This window comes from Dipodomys ordii, unplaced genomic scaffold, assembly GCF_000151885.1.
Source record: "Dipodomys ordii isolate 6190 unplaced genomic scaffold, Dord_2.0 Scaffold133, whole genome shotgun sequence".
Taxonomy (NCBI): Eukaryota; Metazoa; Chordata; class Mammalia; order Rodentia; family Heteromyidae; genus Dipodomys; species Dipodomys ordii.
Genome location: NW_012267349.1, coordinates 3705357 through 3724057, shown reverse-complemented (window position 1 = coordinate 3724057; position 18701 = coordinate 3705357). Strand labels below are relative to the sequence as shown.

At 43.1% G+C, this 18701-nt stretch overlaps 1 protein-coding gene across 1 annotated transcript in view; it reads right to left on the bottom strand.

Moving 5' to 3' along the window:
• Positions 1–18085, bottom strand: part of Ubxn4 (UBX domain protein 4) — a 36093-nt gene extending 18008 nt beyond the window's left edge. Inside the window, 6 exon segments of the mRNA XM_013030829.1 lie at positions 2485–2578; positions 6184–6355; positions 8406–8524; positions 9074–9102; positions 11748–11850; positions 17742–18085. Coding sequence (XP_012886283.1) covers positions 2485–2578; positions 6184–6355; positions 8406–8524; positions 9074–9102; positions 11748–11850; positions 17742–17823 — 599 coding nt within the window. The 5' untranslated portion in view covers positions 17824–18085.
• Positions 18086–18701: the final 616 nt, after the last annotated feature.

Genomic DNA, 18701 nt, shown 5'->3' with positions numbered 1-18701 from the left:
GCCTGAACTCTGGGCCTGGGTGCTGTCCCTCAGCTCTTCAGCTCAAGGCTAGCGCTCTACCACTTGAGCCACAGTGCCACTTCTGGCTTTTTTCTTTTTTGCTTATGTGGTGCTGAGGAATCGAACTCAGAGCCTCATGCATGCAAGGCAAGCGCTCTACCACCTTCCCAGCCCGGATATGATTTTGTTAGTAGGTATCAGCCAACATTCTGTCAAAATGGAAGAAATTAACATTGTATAACAACAGAAACTGCCCTCTACACTGCACTAAATAGCACCTGACTCACCTTGAAATAAAAAGGCTAAGAGAGTGTGTGTGTTGGTGTGTGAGTGTGTGTACACATGTACTGGGGTCTGAACTCAGGGCCTTTAACTCTTGGTTTTTCTAACTCAAGGATGGTATTCTAACACTTCAGCCACACCTCAAATTCTAGCTGGTCAAAAAAAAAAAATTCCCACAACTTTCTCTACCACTTGTTTATTGTATACTTCCTTGTTGCAGCAATGATTTCAGAGTTTATCAAGGTATGCAGCTCCCCGTCCTTCCACACCAGTTTCTATCTTTTACGTCATCTGTGAAAGATAGATTTATAGATAGCTTTACATATGTGGCTTGATAGTTAATTTGAGATAAGAGTCTCTTGTAGGAAAAAAACAAAGGAGGGGGTAATAATGTTCGAGAAGAAATTGATAATTACCTTAACTCATGTAACTGTAACCTCTCTGTACAACATCTTTACAATTAAAATAATTTTTTAAAAAGTCTCTTGGATTCATCTGCCTGGGATGGCTTTGAACTGCAACTCCCAAATCTCAGTCTCCCCGAGTAGCTAGAATTACAAGTATCATGCCAGCTTGGCCTCATGCTCTTGCTTATTAGTTTCTTTACTCCACACTTCCATTCCTGGCTTTTTGCTGGTAATCAGAGACAAGAATATCTCAAATTTGTCTGCTCAGACTAGCTTTGAACTTAAATCATTAGATCTCAGCTCCCTAAGTAGCTATGATTACAGGCATGAGCCACTAGCCCCAACTCATGCCTGTAATGAGAAGAATCAGAAGCTATTGTGATTATTAGATAGCTCATAAAAATTGACATTTAGGCCAGGCACTTGTGGCTCATGCCTGTAATCTTAGCTACTCAGGATGCTGAGATCTGAGGATTGCAGTTCAAAGCCAGCCGGGGTAGGAAAGTCATCTCCAATAAACCACCAGAAATTGGAAATCGTGCTGTGGCGCAAGTGGTAGAGTGCTCGCCTTGAGTGGATGAGCTCAGGGACAGTGCCCAGTTCAAGTTCAAGACCCACAACCAACCAAAAAAAAGAAAAAAGAAAAGAAAAAGAAAAAGACATTTATAGCTAAAAGCAAAAATGATACATAGAAGCACAAACATAGCAAAATATCTGTTTAAAAAAGAGAGATTCTTAGACATAATGAGACCTGGGTTAGGAATATAGCTCAGTGGTAGAGTGCTTATCTAACATGCATGAAGCTCTGGGTTTGATTCCTCAGCACCACATAAACAGAGAAAAAAACAGAGGTGGCGCTGTGGCTCAAGTGGTAGAGTGCTAGCTTTGAGCAAAAGAAGCTCAGGGACAGGGCCCAGGCCCAGAGGTCAAGCCCCAGGACTGGAAAAAAATAAAAATGCAATTTTTTTATAAACATTATTAATCAGAATATCAAACAGTTCAATCCAGGATTCTAAAACGTTACTTCTGTAATTTTAGCATTCAAATTAATGATTATTACTAAAAACTTTTTTTTTTTGGCCAGTCCTGTGGCTTGACCTCAGGGCCTGGGCACTGTCCCTGAGCTTCTTTGCTCAAGGCTAGCACTCTACCACTTTGAGCCACAGCACCACTTCTGGCTTTTTCTGTTTATATGGTACTGAGGAATCAAACCAGGACTTCATGCATGCTAGGCAAGCACTCTATTGCTAAGCCATATTCCCAGCTCCTAGAAACCTATTTATTTATGTTTTTTTTTTTTGTTAGTCATGGGCTTGAACTCTGGGCCTGAGTGCTGGCCTTTTAGCTCTTCAGCTCAAGGCCAGCACTCTAACACCTGAGCCACAGGGCCGCTTCCTGTTTTCTGGTGGTTAATTGGAGCTAAGAGTCTCATGGACTTTCCCCCTGCTTGGGCTGGCTTTGAATTGTGGTTCTCAGATCTCAGCCTCCTGAGTAGCTAGGATTACAGGAGTAAGCCACCAGCACCCAACCCTAGAAACCTATTTAAAAAAAAATTCTGGGCTGGGAAGATATCTCAGTGGTAGAGTGCTTACCTTGCATGCATGAGGCCCTGGGTTCGATTCCTCAGAAGCACAGAAGCAGAAAAAACTGGAAGTAGCATAGTGACTCAAGTGGTAGAGAACTAGCCTTGAGCTAAAGAGCTGGAAGACAGCGCCCAGGCCCAGATTTCAGGCCCCATGACCAAAAAAAAACAAAAAACAAAAAAACAAACAAAAAAACTTGCAAAAATACAAACCTTTCCACTCTGACGGTGAGGTCCTCTGCAGATCTCTCATTTGAACAACCATTATTCTCTTGAGAGGGAGGAACATGGCTTGAACTTGCTCCTCCTTAATTATAAAATGAAAACAAAGAATACTGCATTTAATTTATATATATATATATATGCATATATCTATTTATTTATTTTTTTTGGGGGGTCCAGTCATAGGGCCTGAACTCTGGGCCTGGCGCTGTCCCTCAGCCCTTCAGCTCAAGGCTAGCGCTCTACCATAGTGCCACTTCTGGCTTTTTTCCTTTTGCTTATGTGGTGCTGGGGAATCGAACCCAAGGCCTTAGGCATGCAAGGCAAGTGCTCTGCCACTGAGCCTCCTTCCCAGCTCCTGCATTTAATTTTTTAAAGGGTTTAGTTCTTCTAAGTTAAAGATAAACTTGTTAGTGAGCTTGTTTCTTTTTCTTTGCTTTCTTTTTTGGCTAGGACTGGGGCTTGAACTCAGGACCTGGGCACTGTCCATTAGCTGGGTTTTTTTGCACTCTATCACTTGAGCCACAGCACCATGTCTGGACTTTTCTGTTTATGTGGTACTGAAGAATCAAACCCAGGGCTTAATGCATGTTAGGCAAGCACTCTACCACTAAGCCACGTTCCCAGCCCCATGAGATTGTTTCTTTTTTTTTTGTCGGTTGTGGGGCTTGAACTCTGGGCCTGGGCGCTGTCCCTCAGCTCTTCAGCTCAAGGCGAGCGCTCTACCACTTGAGCTACAGCGCCACTTCCGGTTTTCTGGTGGTTTATTGGAGATAGGAGTCTCACGGTCTCTCCTGCCCGGGTTGGCTTTGAACCGCGATCCTCAGATCTCAGCCTCCTGAGTAGCTAGGATTACAGGCGTGAGCCACCAGCACCCGGCGAGATTGTTTCTTAAACATTATACAAAAGTATTATATAAGAATAATTAAAGACTGGACACTGATCAAAATGAACTAAGCAACTCAAGGGCAGCGATGGGAGAGAGGGAACAAGTGGGAAAGAGGGAACAGCTGATACTATGCAAAACAAAAGAAATGTATATATTACCCAATGTGGAAGAGATAACTGTATTGCAAAGCTCATAGAACTCATAGACTATGATAGACAGTTAGAATGTGTTTGTGACTTTAACTAAGCATCACTATCCCACAATACTGTGAAATTTGGGAAATTATGTTATCACTTAATCACAATAAAGAATTTCAAAAGAGAAAAAAGAAAGAAAGAATAGTGCAAGAGTCGGGTGCCGGTAGCTCACACTTGTAATACTAGCTACTCAGGAGGCTGAGATCTGAGGATCACGGTTCAAAGCCAGCCCGGGAAGGAAAGTCCGTGAGACTCTCCAATAAACCACCAGAAAACTGGAAGCGGGGCTGCAGCTCAAGCCTGTAATCCTAGCTACTCAGGAGGCTGAGATCTGAGGATCATGGTTCAAACCCAGCCCAGTCTGGAAAGTCCGTGAAACTCTTATCTCCAATAAACCACCAGAAAACCAGAAGTGGCGCTGTAGCTCAAGTGGTAGAGCACTTGCCTTGAACTGAACAGCTGAGGGACAGCGCTCAGGCCCAGAGTTCAAGCCCCACGACCGACAAAAAAAAAAAAAAAGAAATACAATTCTCCAGACTGTAGGCATTATTCAAGTAGTAGAGTGCCAGTCATGAGCAATAAAGTCATCTCATGCATGAGCATGAGTCATTAAGTTCAAACCCTAAACCAGCACTAAAACAAGGGAAGCAAGAAGAGAAGAAAAAAAAAAGAACAGACTCTTTTTTTTAAGCATGTACTTGTCGGTCATGGGGCTTGAACTCAGGGCCTGGGTGCGCTGTCCCCTGAGCTCTTTTGTCCAAGATTGTGCTCTACCACTTTGATCCAGCAACACTTCCTGTTTTCTGGTGGTTAATTGGAGGTTAGAATTTTATAGACTTTCCTGCCTGGACTGGCTTTGAATAATGATCCTCACATCCCAACCTCCTGAGTTAGGATTACAGGTATGAGCCACCAGTGTCTGGCTTGTACAGCATGTTAGCCATTTGTAAAAACAATTCCAAAGATAGCAGCTCATCTGATCCACTGAAAATCCTCTAGGCATGGAGTAATAAAATTGCTAAGTGTCATAATGACATTTCCTGAACTACATACATTAGAAAAAAAATGAGGGAAGCAGTGACATTGTCCAAAAAGATATGTACTTTTTACCTGACTTATGTAACTGTATATATCACCTTTGTAATAATAAAAAAATTTATAAAAAGAAAGGAAATGTACAGCAAGGCCTGGGGCCTTTATTTAATAAAGTCTTAGTAACTATCCACAAATAAAATGTGGTCCAGTAGAAAAAAAAAAAGACTAATCAACTATTTTGAGCCATAGACTATCTCAGAGTAAAAAGGCACATTCATAATAAAAATAAAACAGCAAAAAGCCAAGCTGAAGATATGGCTCAAGTAGTAGAGCAACACTGAACAAACAAGACAAGTGAGTAGATGGTCCTAAGTTCAAATCCTAGTACAAGGAAAAAAAAAAAGGAGGTCAAGACCAGTGGAAGGTCTTACACTCAAAGGAGACTGCAGGTCTCAGTCTCTTTTGCTTGCTTTCTTCCTTTTGCTTCCTGGCCTAACATAAATAGCTTTGTCAGGCACAAGGCAAAGCAATGGAGTCAACTGATGATGAACTGAAACTTCCTCAACTAGGAGCTAATGTAAACCTTTCTTCATACTAACTGTGCTTATCTCACACATTTTATTATACTAATGGAAAACAAAGTAATAAAACTATTCTTCAGGAAATTTTAAAAAGGCACATTCACTGATATTATTTTCTGCCATATAATTAATAAATAACACTCTAAATTTTAACTTAAATTTCAAATTAAATGACTATTAAAAAAATAAGTTTTGCCAGTTGTGGGGCTTGAACTCAGGGCTTGGGCACAGTCCCAAGTCTAGCACTCTACCACTTGAGCCACAGCACCACTTCTGGCTTTTTCCGTTTATTTGGTTCTGAGGAATCAAACCCAGGGCTTCATGAATGGTAGGCAAGCACTCTACCACTAAGCCACATTTCCAGCCCTCAAAGAACTTTTTATTTTTTATTTTATTATTATTATTTTTTTTGCTGGTCATGGGGCCTGAACCTGGGCCTGGGCGCTGTCCCTCTACTCTCCAGCTCAAGGCTAGCCCTCTACCACTGGAGCCACAGCGCCACTTCCGGCTTTTTCTGTTTATATGGTGCTGAGGAATCGAACCCAGGGCCTCATGCTTGCAAGGCATGCACTCTACCGCTGAGCTACCTTCCCAGCCCTCAAAGCACTTTTTATAAGTAGTGCTGGGGATCAAATCTAGAGTTTGCCTATGTTACAAAAGTGACCCATCACTGAACTTGGTTTTCTTTTGTATGATTAGTTGGTTTCTTAGCAGAAATGAGGTTTGAACTCAGAACTTCATGTTAGCTAGGCAGGTACTTCAACCACTTGAACCTTACCTTCAGCCTCAATCCCGGCCCTTTAAAATGGAATAAAGCAATACTTTTACTATACATAAAAAGGTATAAAAAGGCTCAACTATTGGAGCTAGGTGTGATAATATGTACCTATTATTCCAGCATTTGGGAGGTAGAAGCAAAAGAACTCTGAAGTTGGGAGACTAGACTGTGCTATATAGTGAGATGCTGTCTCAAAGAGAAAAAAATTACCTGTTGCAGTATCTAGGTTTGTATCAGAAGTAGGTGATGTCTTACAACCTGTGTTTCTTGACTGAGAATTTTCAGAAGTGCTGTTAGGTTCAAATGAGGCAAATGAAGTAGACATTGGACTTTCTGACTGGCTGCCACTTGCCACTGATGTTTCACCTTTCAGTAAATGCATCTGAGGAGCAAACAAATTGGAATACAAAGAACTCAAAAAACTAAACAGCATAACAACAAATAATCAATTAATAAATTGACAAGCGAACTGGACAGTTCTCGGAAATAGCTGATACATGAAAATAGCTGATACATGAAAAAATATTTAACACCCTTAGCTATAAAAGAAATCCAAGTCAAAACCAAATTAAGATTTTATTTCATCCCAATCAGAATGTCAATCATTAAAAACAAAATACCAATATTGGTGAAATTCATACACTGTTGGTGGGAATGTACACTAATGTGATCACTATGGAACTCAGTACAAAATCTCATAAAAAAATTACATATACATTCATGGACATGCATGCATGAATAACCTCTCTTGGGGGGTGGGTACTTGCAGGAAAGGATTAGAATAGCAGGAAGGATAAACAAGGATGAATAAGTAGTCTGTCTGCATGTACAAAAATAGACAATGAAGCCAGGTGCTGGTGGTTCATGCCTGTAATCCTAGCTACTGAGGAGGCTGAAGATTGTGGTTCAAAGCTAGCCCAGGCAGAAAAGTCTGTGAGACTCATCTCTAATACACCACCAGAAAACCAGAAGTGGTGCTGTGGTTCAAGTGGTAGAGCACTGGCCTTGAGCTGAAGAGCTGAGGGGTAGCTTAGGCCCAGAGTTTAAGCCCCATGACCGACTGACCAAAATAAAAGGACAAAAAAGACAATGAAACCTTTTGAAACTGTACTAGGGGGTGGAGAGTAAGGGAGAATGATAGAGTTGGGGATATCAATTGGATTACACTGTACATATGTGTGGAAATAAAACAGTGAAATCCTCTGTATTTCTAATATATGCTAATTAACAACAACAAAAAAAGAATGTCAGGTTGGAGTGGCTGAAGCCTACTCAGGCAGAAATTTCTGTAAGACTATCTCTAATTAATCAGCAAAACTGCGTGACTGGAAGTGTGGTTCAAGTAGTAGAATACCAATGGTAAAGAAAACCAACAAAGTCAAGCAAAAGAGCTCAAGGCCCTGAGTTCAACCTTAGTATTATCCCTGAAAAAAATGTTTTTAAATTAAAAAACTAGATTTCCAAAACACACACACACACACACAAAACTAGAATTCCTTTCAAATCAGAATTCAAGAAAGCTATAAGCTATTATATGAACCAATGTATAGCTAGAATCTTGATGTGTCAGCAACTCTCTCCTACAACTTTCTACTAGGATGGAGAAAAAAGAATATTCAAGTGATAACTGAGATACAGGGTCATCTCTATCTTCATAATACTATTTTCAAAACTAATCCAGAGACCTGTAATCCCAGCATTTAGGAGGCTGAGGCAGAATGATCTCAAGTTCCAGCCAGCCTCAAATGCTTACTACTCAGAAGGCTAAGACTAGAGTTCAGGAATTTGAGACCCGCCCAGAAAACATAGTGTGACTCTGACTCAAACAAACAAAAAAAGTTCTGTAAATACAGGAAGCTTTATTTACTACTTTTTAAGGTTAATGACATAAACAAAGAGTGATGGTATACACCTACAATTACAGCACATAGAAGACTAAGGAAGAAGTTCGAGTTTCAGGACAGGGGCTGGGAATGTGGCTTAATGGTAGAATGCCTGCCTAGCATGCATGAAACCCTGGGTTTGATTCCTCAGTACCACAGAAGACGCTGGAAGTGACACTGTGGCTCAAGTGATAGAGTGCTAGACTTGAGCAAAAGCAGCTCAGGGATAGTGCCCAGGCCCTGAGTTCAAGCCCCAGGAGTGCCCCTCCACCCCCCCCCAAAAAAAAAGAGAGTTTAAGGCCATCTTGATACAGAGTTGCACGATCAATCTAGAGCATAGTGACACCTAGTCCCACCAAAAGCAAGCAAAACATACCAAAAAAAAAAGAGAGATGGAGAAGTAAAGAAGGGAAGAAGGAGAAAAAAGGAAGTTTAATGGAATAGCAAATTCTTGAGTATACAGGGGGATCCAATAACATCCCGGTGTCAAAATTCTTAAGAATTTTTCCAGATACATTTATGCAAAGAACAGTTCTAGCTTCTGCTCACCTGCCGGACTTTGTGAATTCTTGCAACAAGTTCTTCTGCCGAAACGCTTCCTGCTATTACTTCCAAAGGAATTCCACTGTCTCCAATAAAGAAACTGGATGGAATACATACTACAGGATCTGTACGGTTTGATTAAGTCTAACAATTCATGCGAAATAAAAGGTTTTGATAAAGTAAATCTTTATTTTCATAATACAACCTGTAATATTTATAACTCCTAATTTGACACATAATTTGCACAGCACATTTAAGTAAAGAACATTTTCCTCTATTCTTTTATATCCATCTTGCTATTACATATATCTTGCCTTGCCTATTCCTTCTAACATCTCAACTGCCCCATATTGCTTCCCCTGGAAAAAAACTTTGTAATATAAAGTTTCCACAAACAAGATTAAAAGAATAACTTTTTTTTTTCGGTTGGTTGTGAGGTGCTGTCCCTGAGCTCTTCAGCTCAAGGCTAGCGTTCTACCACTTGAACTATAGTGCCACTTCCAGCTTTTTTCTGTTTTTGTGGTGCTGAGGAATCAAAACCAGGGCCTCATGTATGCGAGGCAAGTACTCTACTACTAAGCCACATTCTAAATTTTGAATTGGCCAAAAAAGTAAAATGTAGTATGTGTATACGTTTGCACACAAAAACCCCCAGTACTTCATTGAAAGGATACAGATTTGTGAAAATTGTAGACAGGCTTCACTGTAAAGAAAAAAAAAAAATCAAACAGGAAAAAAAAGTCACTAAACTAATACAACTACTTACCAAACTGAGTTGTTTTAAAAGTTTTTACTGTACCAATCACCAGTATCAATCTATCAAGTTACTTCCTAAGCAGCAAACTGTGATCTAATACCAAGATTAACGTATAGAAAAAATAACCATGATGCTGGGAAGTTGGCTCAGTGGTAGAGTGCTTGCCTTGCATGCCTGAGGCCCTGGGTTCGATTCCTCAGCACCACATAAGCAAAAAGAAAAAACCTGGAAGTGGTGCTGTGACTCAAGTGGTAGAGCACTAGCCTTGAGCTGAAGAGCTGAGGGACAGTGCCCAGGCCCAGAGTTCAGGCCCCACGACCGGACCAAAAAAAAAAAAAAATAACCATGATTTACTGGTGTATGTGATAACATAATAATCTGTAATAAAAATTATTCTAGCCAAGCACTGGTGGCTCACGCCTGTAACCTAGCTACTCAGGAGGCTGAGCTCTGAGGATCACGATTCAAAGCCAGTCCAGGCAGCTAAGCCTGTGAGACTCTTATGTCGAATTAACTACCAGAAAACCAGAAGTGGTGCTCTGGCTCAGGCAGTAGAATGTGCTCACTTTGAGCTGAAGAGCTCAGGGATAGTGCCCAGGCCCAGAGTTTAAGCCCCATGACCAACAAAAAATAAAAAATAAATTTAAAAAATGATTTTAAAAAACTTAAATGTCTAAGGCAGGTGTTGGTGGTTCATGGCTATAATCCTACTCAGGGGGCTGAGATCAGAGGATCATAGTTTGAAGCTAGCCCAGGCAGAAAAGTCCATTTGACTAGAATTAAATACGCCAAAAAAGTCAGAAGTAGAGCTGTAGCTCAAATGATACACAGTGCCCAGGCTATGAGTTCAAGCCCCAGGACCAGCCCACTTAAAAAAAAAAAAGATTAGGCAATCATAAAAAGGAAAAATTAGCCAGGTGCTGGTGGCTCACACCTGTAATCCTAGCTACTCAAGAGGGTGAAATCTGAGAATTGCAGTTCAAAACCAGCCAGGGCAGGAAAGTCTGTGAGACTCTTAGTTCCAATTAACCACTAGAAAACCAGAACTGGCTCAAAGTGGTAGAGCTCTAGCCTTGAGCAAAAGAGCTAGGCCCTAAGTTCAAGCCCTAGGACCAGAAAAAAGAAAAGAAAAAGACATATTTTGTACCCTAGAAAAACTTCCAATTTTTTTGGTGTTAATACTAGAACTTGAAGTCAGGACTTTGTATTCAAATTTTTTCCTAATTATAGCTGGTACTCTGCCACTTGAAGCACAACTCCAGTCAGTGAAATGTTTTAGCAAGACAAAATTGTAGGACTAGACACTGAGGGGTCGGGAAGGTGGCTCAGTGGTAGAGCGCTTGCCTTGTATGCCTGAGGCCCTGGGTTTGATTCCTCAGTACCACATAAGCAAAAAGCAAAAAAAAAAAAAAAAGACTAGACACTGGTAGCTCATGCCTATGATCTTACTTACTCAGGAGTCTGAGAGCTGAAAACTAGCTGAGATTGAAAGCTAGCTCAGGGAGACAAATCTGAAATTCACATGTTCAGTTGGTCAGGAAAAAGCCAGAAGTGCAGGTGTGGCTCAAGTGTCAGGACACTAGTTATGAGCTATGAAACTGAGTGACAGAGTGAGGCCCTGAGTTTAAGCACCAGTATAGGCAAAATCAATTATGAACATCTTTCTTTTTTGGGGGTAGGGAGTTTGGTAGTGGGGCCTGGGCGCTGTCCCTTAGCTCTTCAGCTCAAGGTGAATGCTCTACTACTTGAGCCACAGTGCCACTTCCATTTTTCTGGTGGTTAACTGGAGATAAGAGTGTCATAGGGCTGGGAAGGTGGCTCAGTGGTAGAGTGCTTGCCTTGCATGCATGAGGCCCTGGGTTCAATTCCTCAGCACCACATAAACAGGAAAAAAAAGCTGGAAGTGGCACTGTGGCTCAAGTGGTAGAGCGCTAGCCTTGAACTGAAGAGCTGAGGGATAGCGCCCAGGCCCAGAGTTCAAAAAAAAAATAAAAGTGTCACAGACTTTCTTGCCCAGGCTGGCTTTGAACTGCAATCCTCCAATCTCAGCCTCCTGAGTAGCCAGGATTACAAGCATGGGCCACCAGCAACAGGCCCAATTATGAACATCTTAAAAAAAGATAATGATGAAGTTCAAAATAATGATCAGAATGAAGTTCCTATTATTCCTTAGGTACCTATAAATATCACATCTACATTCGTGTGTGTGTGTGTGTGTGTGTGTGTGTGTGTGTGCGTGCGTGCATGCGTGTGTGTGGTTGGTGGGGCTTGACCTCTGGGCCTGAGTGCTGTCCCTCAGCTCTTCAGCTCAAGGCTAGGGCTCTACCATTTGAGCTATAATGCCACTTCCGGTTTTCTGGTGGTTTACTGGAGTTTCCTTGCCTGGGCTGGCTTTGAACCGCGATCCTCAGCTCTCAGCCTCCTGAGTAGCTAGGATTATAGGCGTGAACCACCGGCATCTGGCTCAACATCTACACTCTTATATTCTAAGAATATGAACATATTAATATGAGTGTAAATTTATAGCATAAATCAAAACTAAAGAACATTATTATAAAATGAGAAGCAATAAGATTAAAACATAAGCAAACCTTTTGGTATCAATTTTAATAGCAACAAAACTGTTTGAAGATGCTTCTGTCACTTTCTCATCTTCCCAACTTGCAGCCATCTGTGTAGACTGTTCATCATCACCTGAAAAACAGTTCAAGAATTCTTAAAATATAAAGACAGAACTTGCTGGTGAATTCTTTTCCCTGAACAGGAACTTCAAATAAAATACAACCCCACAAACACTATTTTCTACCAAACTTGAAAACTGGTCTTTTCCAGGAGTGCCTAGTTAATATCATAAAACTATCTAGGTTTTATAGCAAGTGAACAAACAAAAGCAAAAATGACAACAAAAAACCATTATCATTGACTTGGTTGATGGTATCTCTAAAATACATTAAAATAAATACCTCTTTTATTTCCATGTCTACCATCCTGATTCAAGCTATCAACCCTTACTCAAGCTATCACATCTCATCTAGATGACAACCTCCTATCTAGGTTTTCCTGGTCCCATCTTCTTGAAATTAAAAGCCAAAGTATACTCATAAGGGCCCTCAGGTACTTCACCTGAGGTCTCGAAATACATATCCAAACTAATTTCATTTTACTTTCTTGCTATTTCTTGGAAGTATAGCTCAAGTAATAGAGAACCAGGTGTGATCAAAAGAGCGGAGTAAAGGCTTGAGGCCCTGAGTTGAAGCGCCAGTATCAAAAAGTCCATGAGACACTTATCTCTAATTACCCACCAAACATCCAGAAGTGGAACCCCAAGGCCTGACACACTAAGGGTGGGGTAGAACACAAACTGACTCAGAATTAGCTGTATTCTCACACTTCCAATTTAAAACATGCCCTTCCAACTTAAAACAAAAAACATCAATGTTTCAATGCTCAAAACCTAAAGATTTTGTAGTCTAATGTTAACCAAAAAGACAATCAGTGGTGTCTGACATTAACAAATTTTAGTCTGTCTCACAACACAAGGGAATAGATCTTTGCTTCAGGATCCTTGTCAGATTATTCTACTGAAACAAACAACCTTCGTTTATACTTCTTTAAATTTAAATACCTGCAACTGAAAATTCTTGTTCATTTGCTGGCTTGTGGTAGTAGTATCACTATAGTCTCCTAACATCAACTCTACATTAACTCATCCATGAATTACAGTGTCACCCAGGCAGGACTTGGTGGCACAAGCTTGTAATTCTAGCCACTCAGGATAATCTGATGAGCCAGCTAGGGCAAAAAGTCCATAACATTCCTTTTTTTTTTGGGTTGGTCATGGGGCTTGAACTCTGGGCTTGGGAGCTGTCCCTGTGCTCTTCAGCTCAAAACAAGCACTCTACCACTTGAGCCACAGTGCTACTTCTGGTTTTCTAGTGGTTTATTGCAGGTAAGAGTCTCACGGACTTTCCCTGTCCACCCTGGCTTGAATTGTGATCCTCAGATCTCAGCCTCCTGAGTTGCTAGGACTACAGGAGTGAGCCTGTGCCATGGCCATGACATCCTTTTTTTTTTTTTTGGTCGGTCTTGGGGCCTGAACTCTGGGCCAGGGCACTGTCTCTCAGCTCTTCAGCTCAAGGCTGGTGCTCTACCACTTGAGCCACAGAGTCACTTCCAGTTTTTTTCTGCTTATGTGGTGCTCAGGAATCCAACTCAAGACCTCATTCATGTGAGGCAAGCACTCGACCACTGAGTTACCTTCCCAGCCCCGTCCATAACATTCTTATTTCCTATTAACCAGCAAAAAAGCTGGAAGTGAAGGTGTGGCTCAAGTGGTAGAGCATGAATGGAGTGCACACAAGGCTCTGAGTTCAAGCCCCAGTCTGGCACTGATATTGGAGTGTGTGCACACACATACACACACACACAATTACAGTGTCAGCTACTTGGGAGGCTGAGGCAGGAAGAAGAGTTATGGCCAGCTTACACAGTATTGAAGGACCCAGTCTCTAAAAGAAAATTAATAAACTCACCTAAAAGATTTCCTCCTTAAATACTTCTGTAAATCAACATATGTGCTTATTAAGATCACTCCTTCAACTATAAAGATATCTTTTAATTTTGCATTAAGTTAGTATATCACTGTTGATGTCTAATACATAAGAAAATTTCTGGCTGGGAAGGTGGTTCAGTGGAAGAGTGCTTGCCTTGCATGCATGAGGCCCTGGGTTTGATTCCTCAACACCACATAAGCAGAAAAAGCTGGAAGTGGTACTGCTCAAGTGGTAGAGTGCTAGCCTTGAGCTGAAGAGCTGAGGGACAGCACCCAGGCCCAGAGTTCAGGCCCCATGACTGACCAAAAAAAAAAAAAAAAGAGAGAGAGAGAGAAAGGAAAACAATTTCTGAGCCTGGCACTAGTGACTTACTCCTGTAATCCTAGCTACTCACGAGGCTGAGATTAGAGGACCAAGGTTGTGCCAGCCCTAGCAGGAAAGTCTGTAAGATTTTTATCTCCAATTGATTACCAAAAAAGCCAGAAGTGAGCTATAGCTCAAGTGGTAAAGTGTTAGCCTTAAGCAAAAGCCAATGCCCAGGTCCTGAGATAAACAAAGACCCAAGATTGGCAAACAACAATAACAAAATTGAAACAATCAAAATTCTGGATATATTCCTCAAAGTTATGAAGAAAAAAAAACTCTAGGCAAGTTGTATTAACAGTTTTTATCAGTCCAGTGTTTAGATATATGTACAGTGAGTATACTCATAAACACGTGTATGTGTGTATATCTACAATGCACAAAGCCTTTAAAGTACAAAACTGTACACTAGTGTTTCTGAGTTTCAAATATGTTCATTTAAGCCTAATAATTTAGGCTAAGTGTGAGCTCAGCAGTAGAGCTTTTTCTCAGCATAAAACACTGAGGCTCGAGGAGGGTAAGGGGAGAGTCAGCACTTGTTTCAAATTTACTGATAACCTTGAAGAGTGTTTTTGAGATGAACACAGGTGACTCATACCTGTATCCTAGCTACTCAGAAGGCTGAGATCTAAGTAAGTTAGGATACTATTACATCCAATTAACAAGCAAAGAGTCAGAGTGGATCTGTGGTTCAAGTGGTAGATAGCAGAGCCTTGGACAAAAAAGCTCTGGGGATAGTGCCCAGGCCCTGAATTCCATCCCCCAGATGGATGGGGACACATTCATTACCCCTACCGCCTCCCACCCCTCCCCCCCACATAAAGAAGAGTACCTCTTCGAATGGTTATAATTATGAATCGTGGGACTTTTTTTTGTTCAAAAACATGACTACCTTAATCCTAGATTTCCTCATTTCCTCATCATTAATTTAAATGTAAACAGTAGTTTAGTTTTTTCCCAACAAAAAAGCAAGGCTTTAAAATTTTTGACTGTTAAGATTGTAAATTATTGGGGCTGGGAAGGTGGCCCAGTGGTAGAGCGCTTGCCTTACATGCCTGAGGCCCTGGGTTCAATTCCTCAGAACCACATAAGCAAAAAGAAAAAAAGCCAGAAGTGGCGCTGTGGCTCAAGTGGTAGAGCGCTAGCCTTGAGCTGAAGAGCTGGGGGACAGCGCCCAGGCCCAGAGTTCAGGCCCCAGGACCGGACCAGAAAAAAAAAAAAGATGTAAATTATTTTTGTGACCCTGGTGGAAGTTTCTTTATGACTTTGTGCATAAGTTCATCATCTACAAACCTACTAACCATAAGGATCAAATAAAATTTTACATGAAGAACTCAATTTAAGCCAGGCACCGGTAGCTCATGCCTATAATCCTAGCTACTCAGGAGTCTGAGATCTGAGGATCACAGTTCAAAGTCAGCCCAGGCAGAAAAGTCTGTGAAACTCTTATCTCCAATAAAAACCACTGGAAAACCGGAAGTGGCTTTGTAGCTCAAGTGGTAGAGCGCTCGCCTTGAGCTGAAGAGCTGAGGGACAGCGGCCCAGGCCCAGAGTTCAAGCCCCATGACCGACAAAAAAAAAAAAAAAAGAACCCAATTTAAGTACCACAAACCTATCGTTGAACTCATAATGAGCACCATGTCACAGATCTCCTTTCATTTTAACCCACTTTTATCTTTACTGGATTATAGCAACAGTTTGTTAGTGTAAAGTATAATATAGCTCCAGAACAGACAGCATATCAGCATCTAAACTACTCAAGCACAAAAATAAAATTTTAAAAGTAGCATACAGGGGCTGGGAAGATGGCTCAGTGGTAGAGCGCTTGCCTTGCATGTCTGAGGCCCTGGGTTTGATTCCTCAGCACCACATAAGCAAAAAGAAAAAAGCTGGAAGTGGCGCTGTGGCTCAAGTGGTAGAGCGCTAGCTTTGAGCTGAAGAGCTGAAGGGGACAGCGCCCAGACCCAGAGTTCAGGCCCCACAACCGGACCCCAAAAATAAATAAAAAATAAAAGTAGCATACAAACAATTACAAATTTCAAACAGAAAGCTAAATTAAATTATATTTCAGGAATCTGTTCCTCTCAGCAGTGCATAGTAATGGAACTACTAAAAGATGTGTGTGATGGGTAGGAATATAGCTAAGCGGTAGAGTGCTTGCCTAACATGCACAAAGCCCTAGATCTGATTCCTTAGTACTACATAAACGGAAAAATGGTGGAAGTGGAGCTGTAGCCTTGAGCAAAAGATCAGGGACAGTGCCCAAGCCCTGAGTTCAAGCCCCAGGACTGGCAAAAAAAAAAAAATGTCAATTATGAGTAAAACACTTCAAATTAGTCCCTGTAACAAAAAAGCAGTCCCAGTAAAAAGAACAAGCAATCCCACAAAAGAAGACGGTTTACCACAGAACACGAGACAAAATAACCCAGAGTAGGCTGGACGCCTCTAATTCTAGCTACTCAGGAGGCTGAGATCAGAGGATCATGGTTCCAAGCCGGGGGAGGGGGGGGCAGGAAAGTCTGTGAGACTCATCTACGATCAACTATTAAAAGCCAAAAGTTACTCATTACCTGACTTGTAAAATAAATGGTAGCGCCTCTGTACAACACCTTAATAACAAAAAGTAAATGCGTGTGTGTGTATATACACCCACACACATATATACATGTACACATATATACATATTCACATATGTGTATATATACACACATACATGCCCAAAGTGGAGATGTGGCTCAAGTGGTAGAGCCTTGCTCAGGAACAGGGCCCAAGGCCTGAGTTCAAGCCCCAGAACCCGCACCGAAAAACACAGAGCAACATAGGATAACTGTAGTACACGTCCTGGAGAACTGTAGACTTTAGGCTAGAAAGACAGCAAAATAAAGAACCACAGATCCAATGTGTACTTCTCTAAAACTAATGGTTAAAAAAAGAAAGAAAAAAAGAGATTCAAACTCCGTCTGGAACGAAGCAGTTCTGCAACTTTAGACACCCTCTTTCCTTAGCACGAACACAAAAAAGAAGGTAACCTATTTAGAACTGGAAAGTTTACATCCCAGAAACACACTGCCACCCCCAGCAACCGTGACCATCAGGTGGTTTCTCTTTGTTGCGAACCGATGACACAGCTTTCTGACAGTCCACTACCACTTGGTGGAAGAAGCCTAACGCTCGGTTCCCACCCCGCCAGCACAGGGCGAGCTAAACCAGCGCCAAGGCACCCCAAACGGGGCAGGACAGACAGAAAACCCAGGGCTGAGCAAAAGGACTGGGGGAGACGCGCCGGGTCCGCCCGCGACCACTCCTCGGGCGGCCTGGCTGGGAAGCGGCCGGGACGCTCGGGGCCAGGCTCCCGGGGAGGGCCTGCCGGCAGCTGCTCCCCACGTCGGGCTCCGCGCGCCGCGGGGCCCAGGCCGCACGGTGCGGCCCGCCCGGGCTCAGGCCTGCAGGACTCCGGACCCGCCAGGGAGGCCCCCTACGGGCCCTCAAGGAGCTGGGGCTCGGGGCTGAGCCGGCCCCGGAGGGGAGCCGGCGGCGGGTTCTGGCTGGCTGTGCCGCGAGGGCCGCCTGGCGTCCGGGGTAAGACGCGAGACAGGCCGGATTGGGGCGGGGGTTGGGGGTGGGGGATGTCCCGACCGCAGCCGCAGCTCCAGCCCCCGCCCCCTTCACCTGCCACGAACACCACGAAGACCGAGCCGCTCCTCTTAGCCGACGCGATGGCGGCCGGAATGGCGCCCTGGAACCACAGCATCTTCTCCACTCGGCCTCAAGGGCTAGCTCGGAATGTCGTCGTCGCCGTCTCGGAGCTCGCCTCACCCTCCCACTCCGTCGGGCCCAGCGACTCCCGCAGCCCTTGGCTGGTCCGGCCCCCGCCTCCGCCTCCGCCTCTTGGAAGCGCGCACTACCGTCAGCGGTTCCCCGGGACACGCGCAAGCGCGCGCTTATCAAGGTACGCCGCGCGTCACGTGATGCGGCCCGTCGCGGGCGTCTTTGCGCCTCAGCGCCTTGCCTCGGTGGCTAGAGAGGGTGCGCGCCCACGAAGCCTCATCCTCTGAGGCCAGGAACCGGAAGCAGCCCGGGATAGCTAACCGCTACGACACGTCGGCGTCCCCTGCAATGACGCCTGACGGGAATTGTAGTTTTCTGAGGCTTGTTGGTTTCCGTGTAACCGTGGTTTCCGAGGCTGGACCAAAGAGAGCGGTCGTGAGCGATTACGGGCCACAGAGGGGAGTGGAGAAGTGTCACCAGGACCCAGATGTGCCATTCTTGCTCTCACTGAGACGTTAAAAAATGGAACCAGTCGTCCCCACGTCGGACAAAAGGAGCTTTGTGGGGATTTATGCAAGAGTGGTTTCTATTAAAATCTGGCCAATCTTGTTTATAAAAAAAAGCGGGACAAAAGCCACAATGGTCGGGCTGGGAAGGTGGCTCAGTGGTAGAGCGCTAGCCTTGAGCTGAAGAGCTGGGGGACAGCACCCAGGCCCAGAGTTCAGGCCCATGACTAAAAAAAAAAAAAAAAAAAGGATGGACTTAATTCTACTCCAAGGTGGGTCAACAAATTGTTCTGAAACAATAGATATTTAATGTATCCACTCTGGACAGTGATCCATGTCCTAGAGGTCAAATATA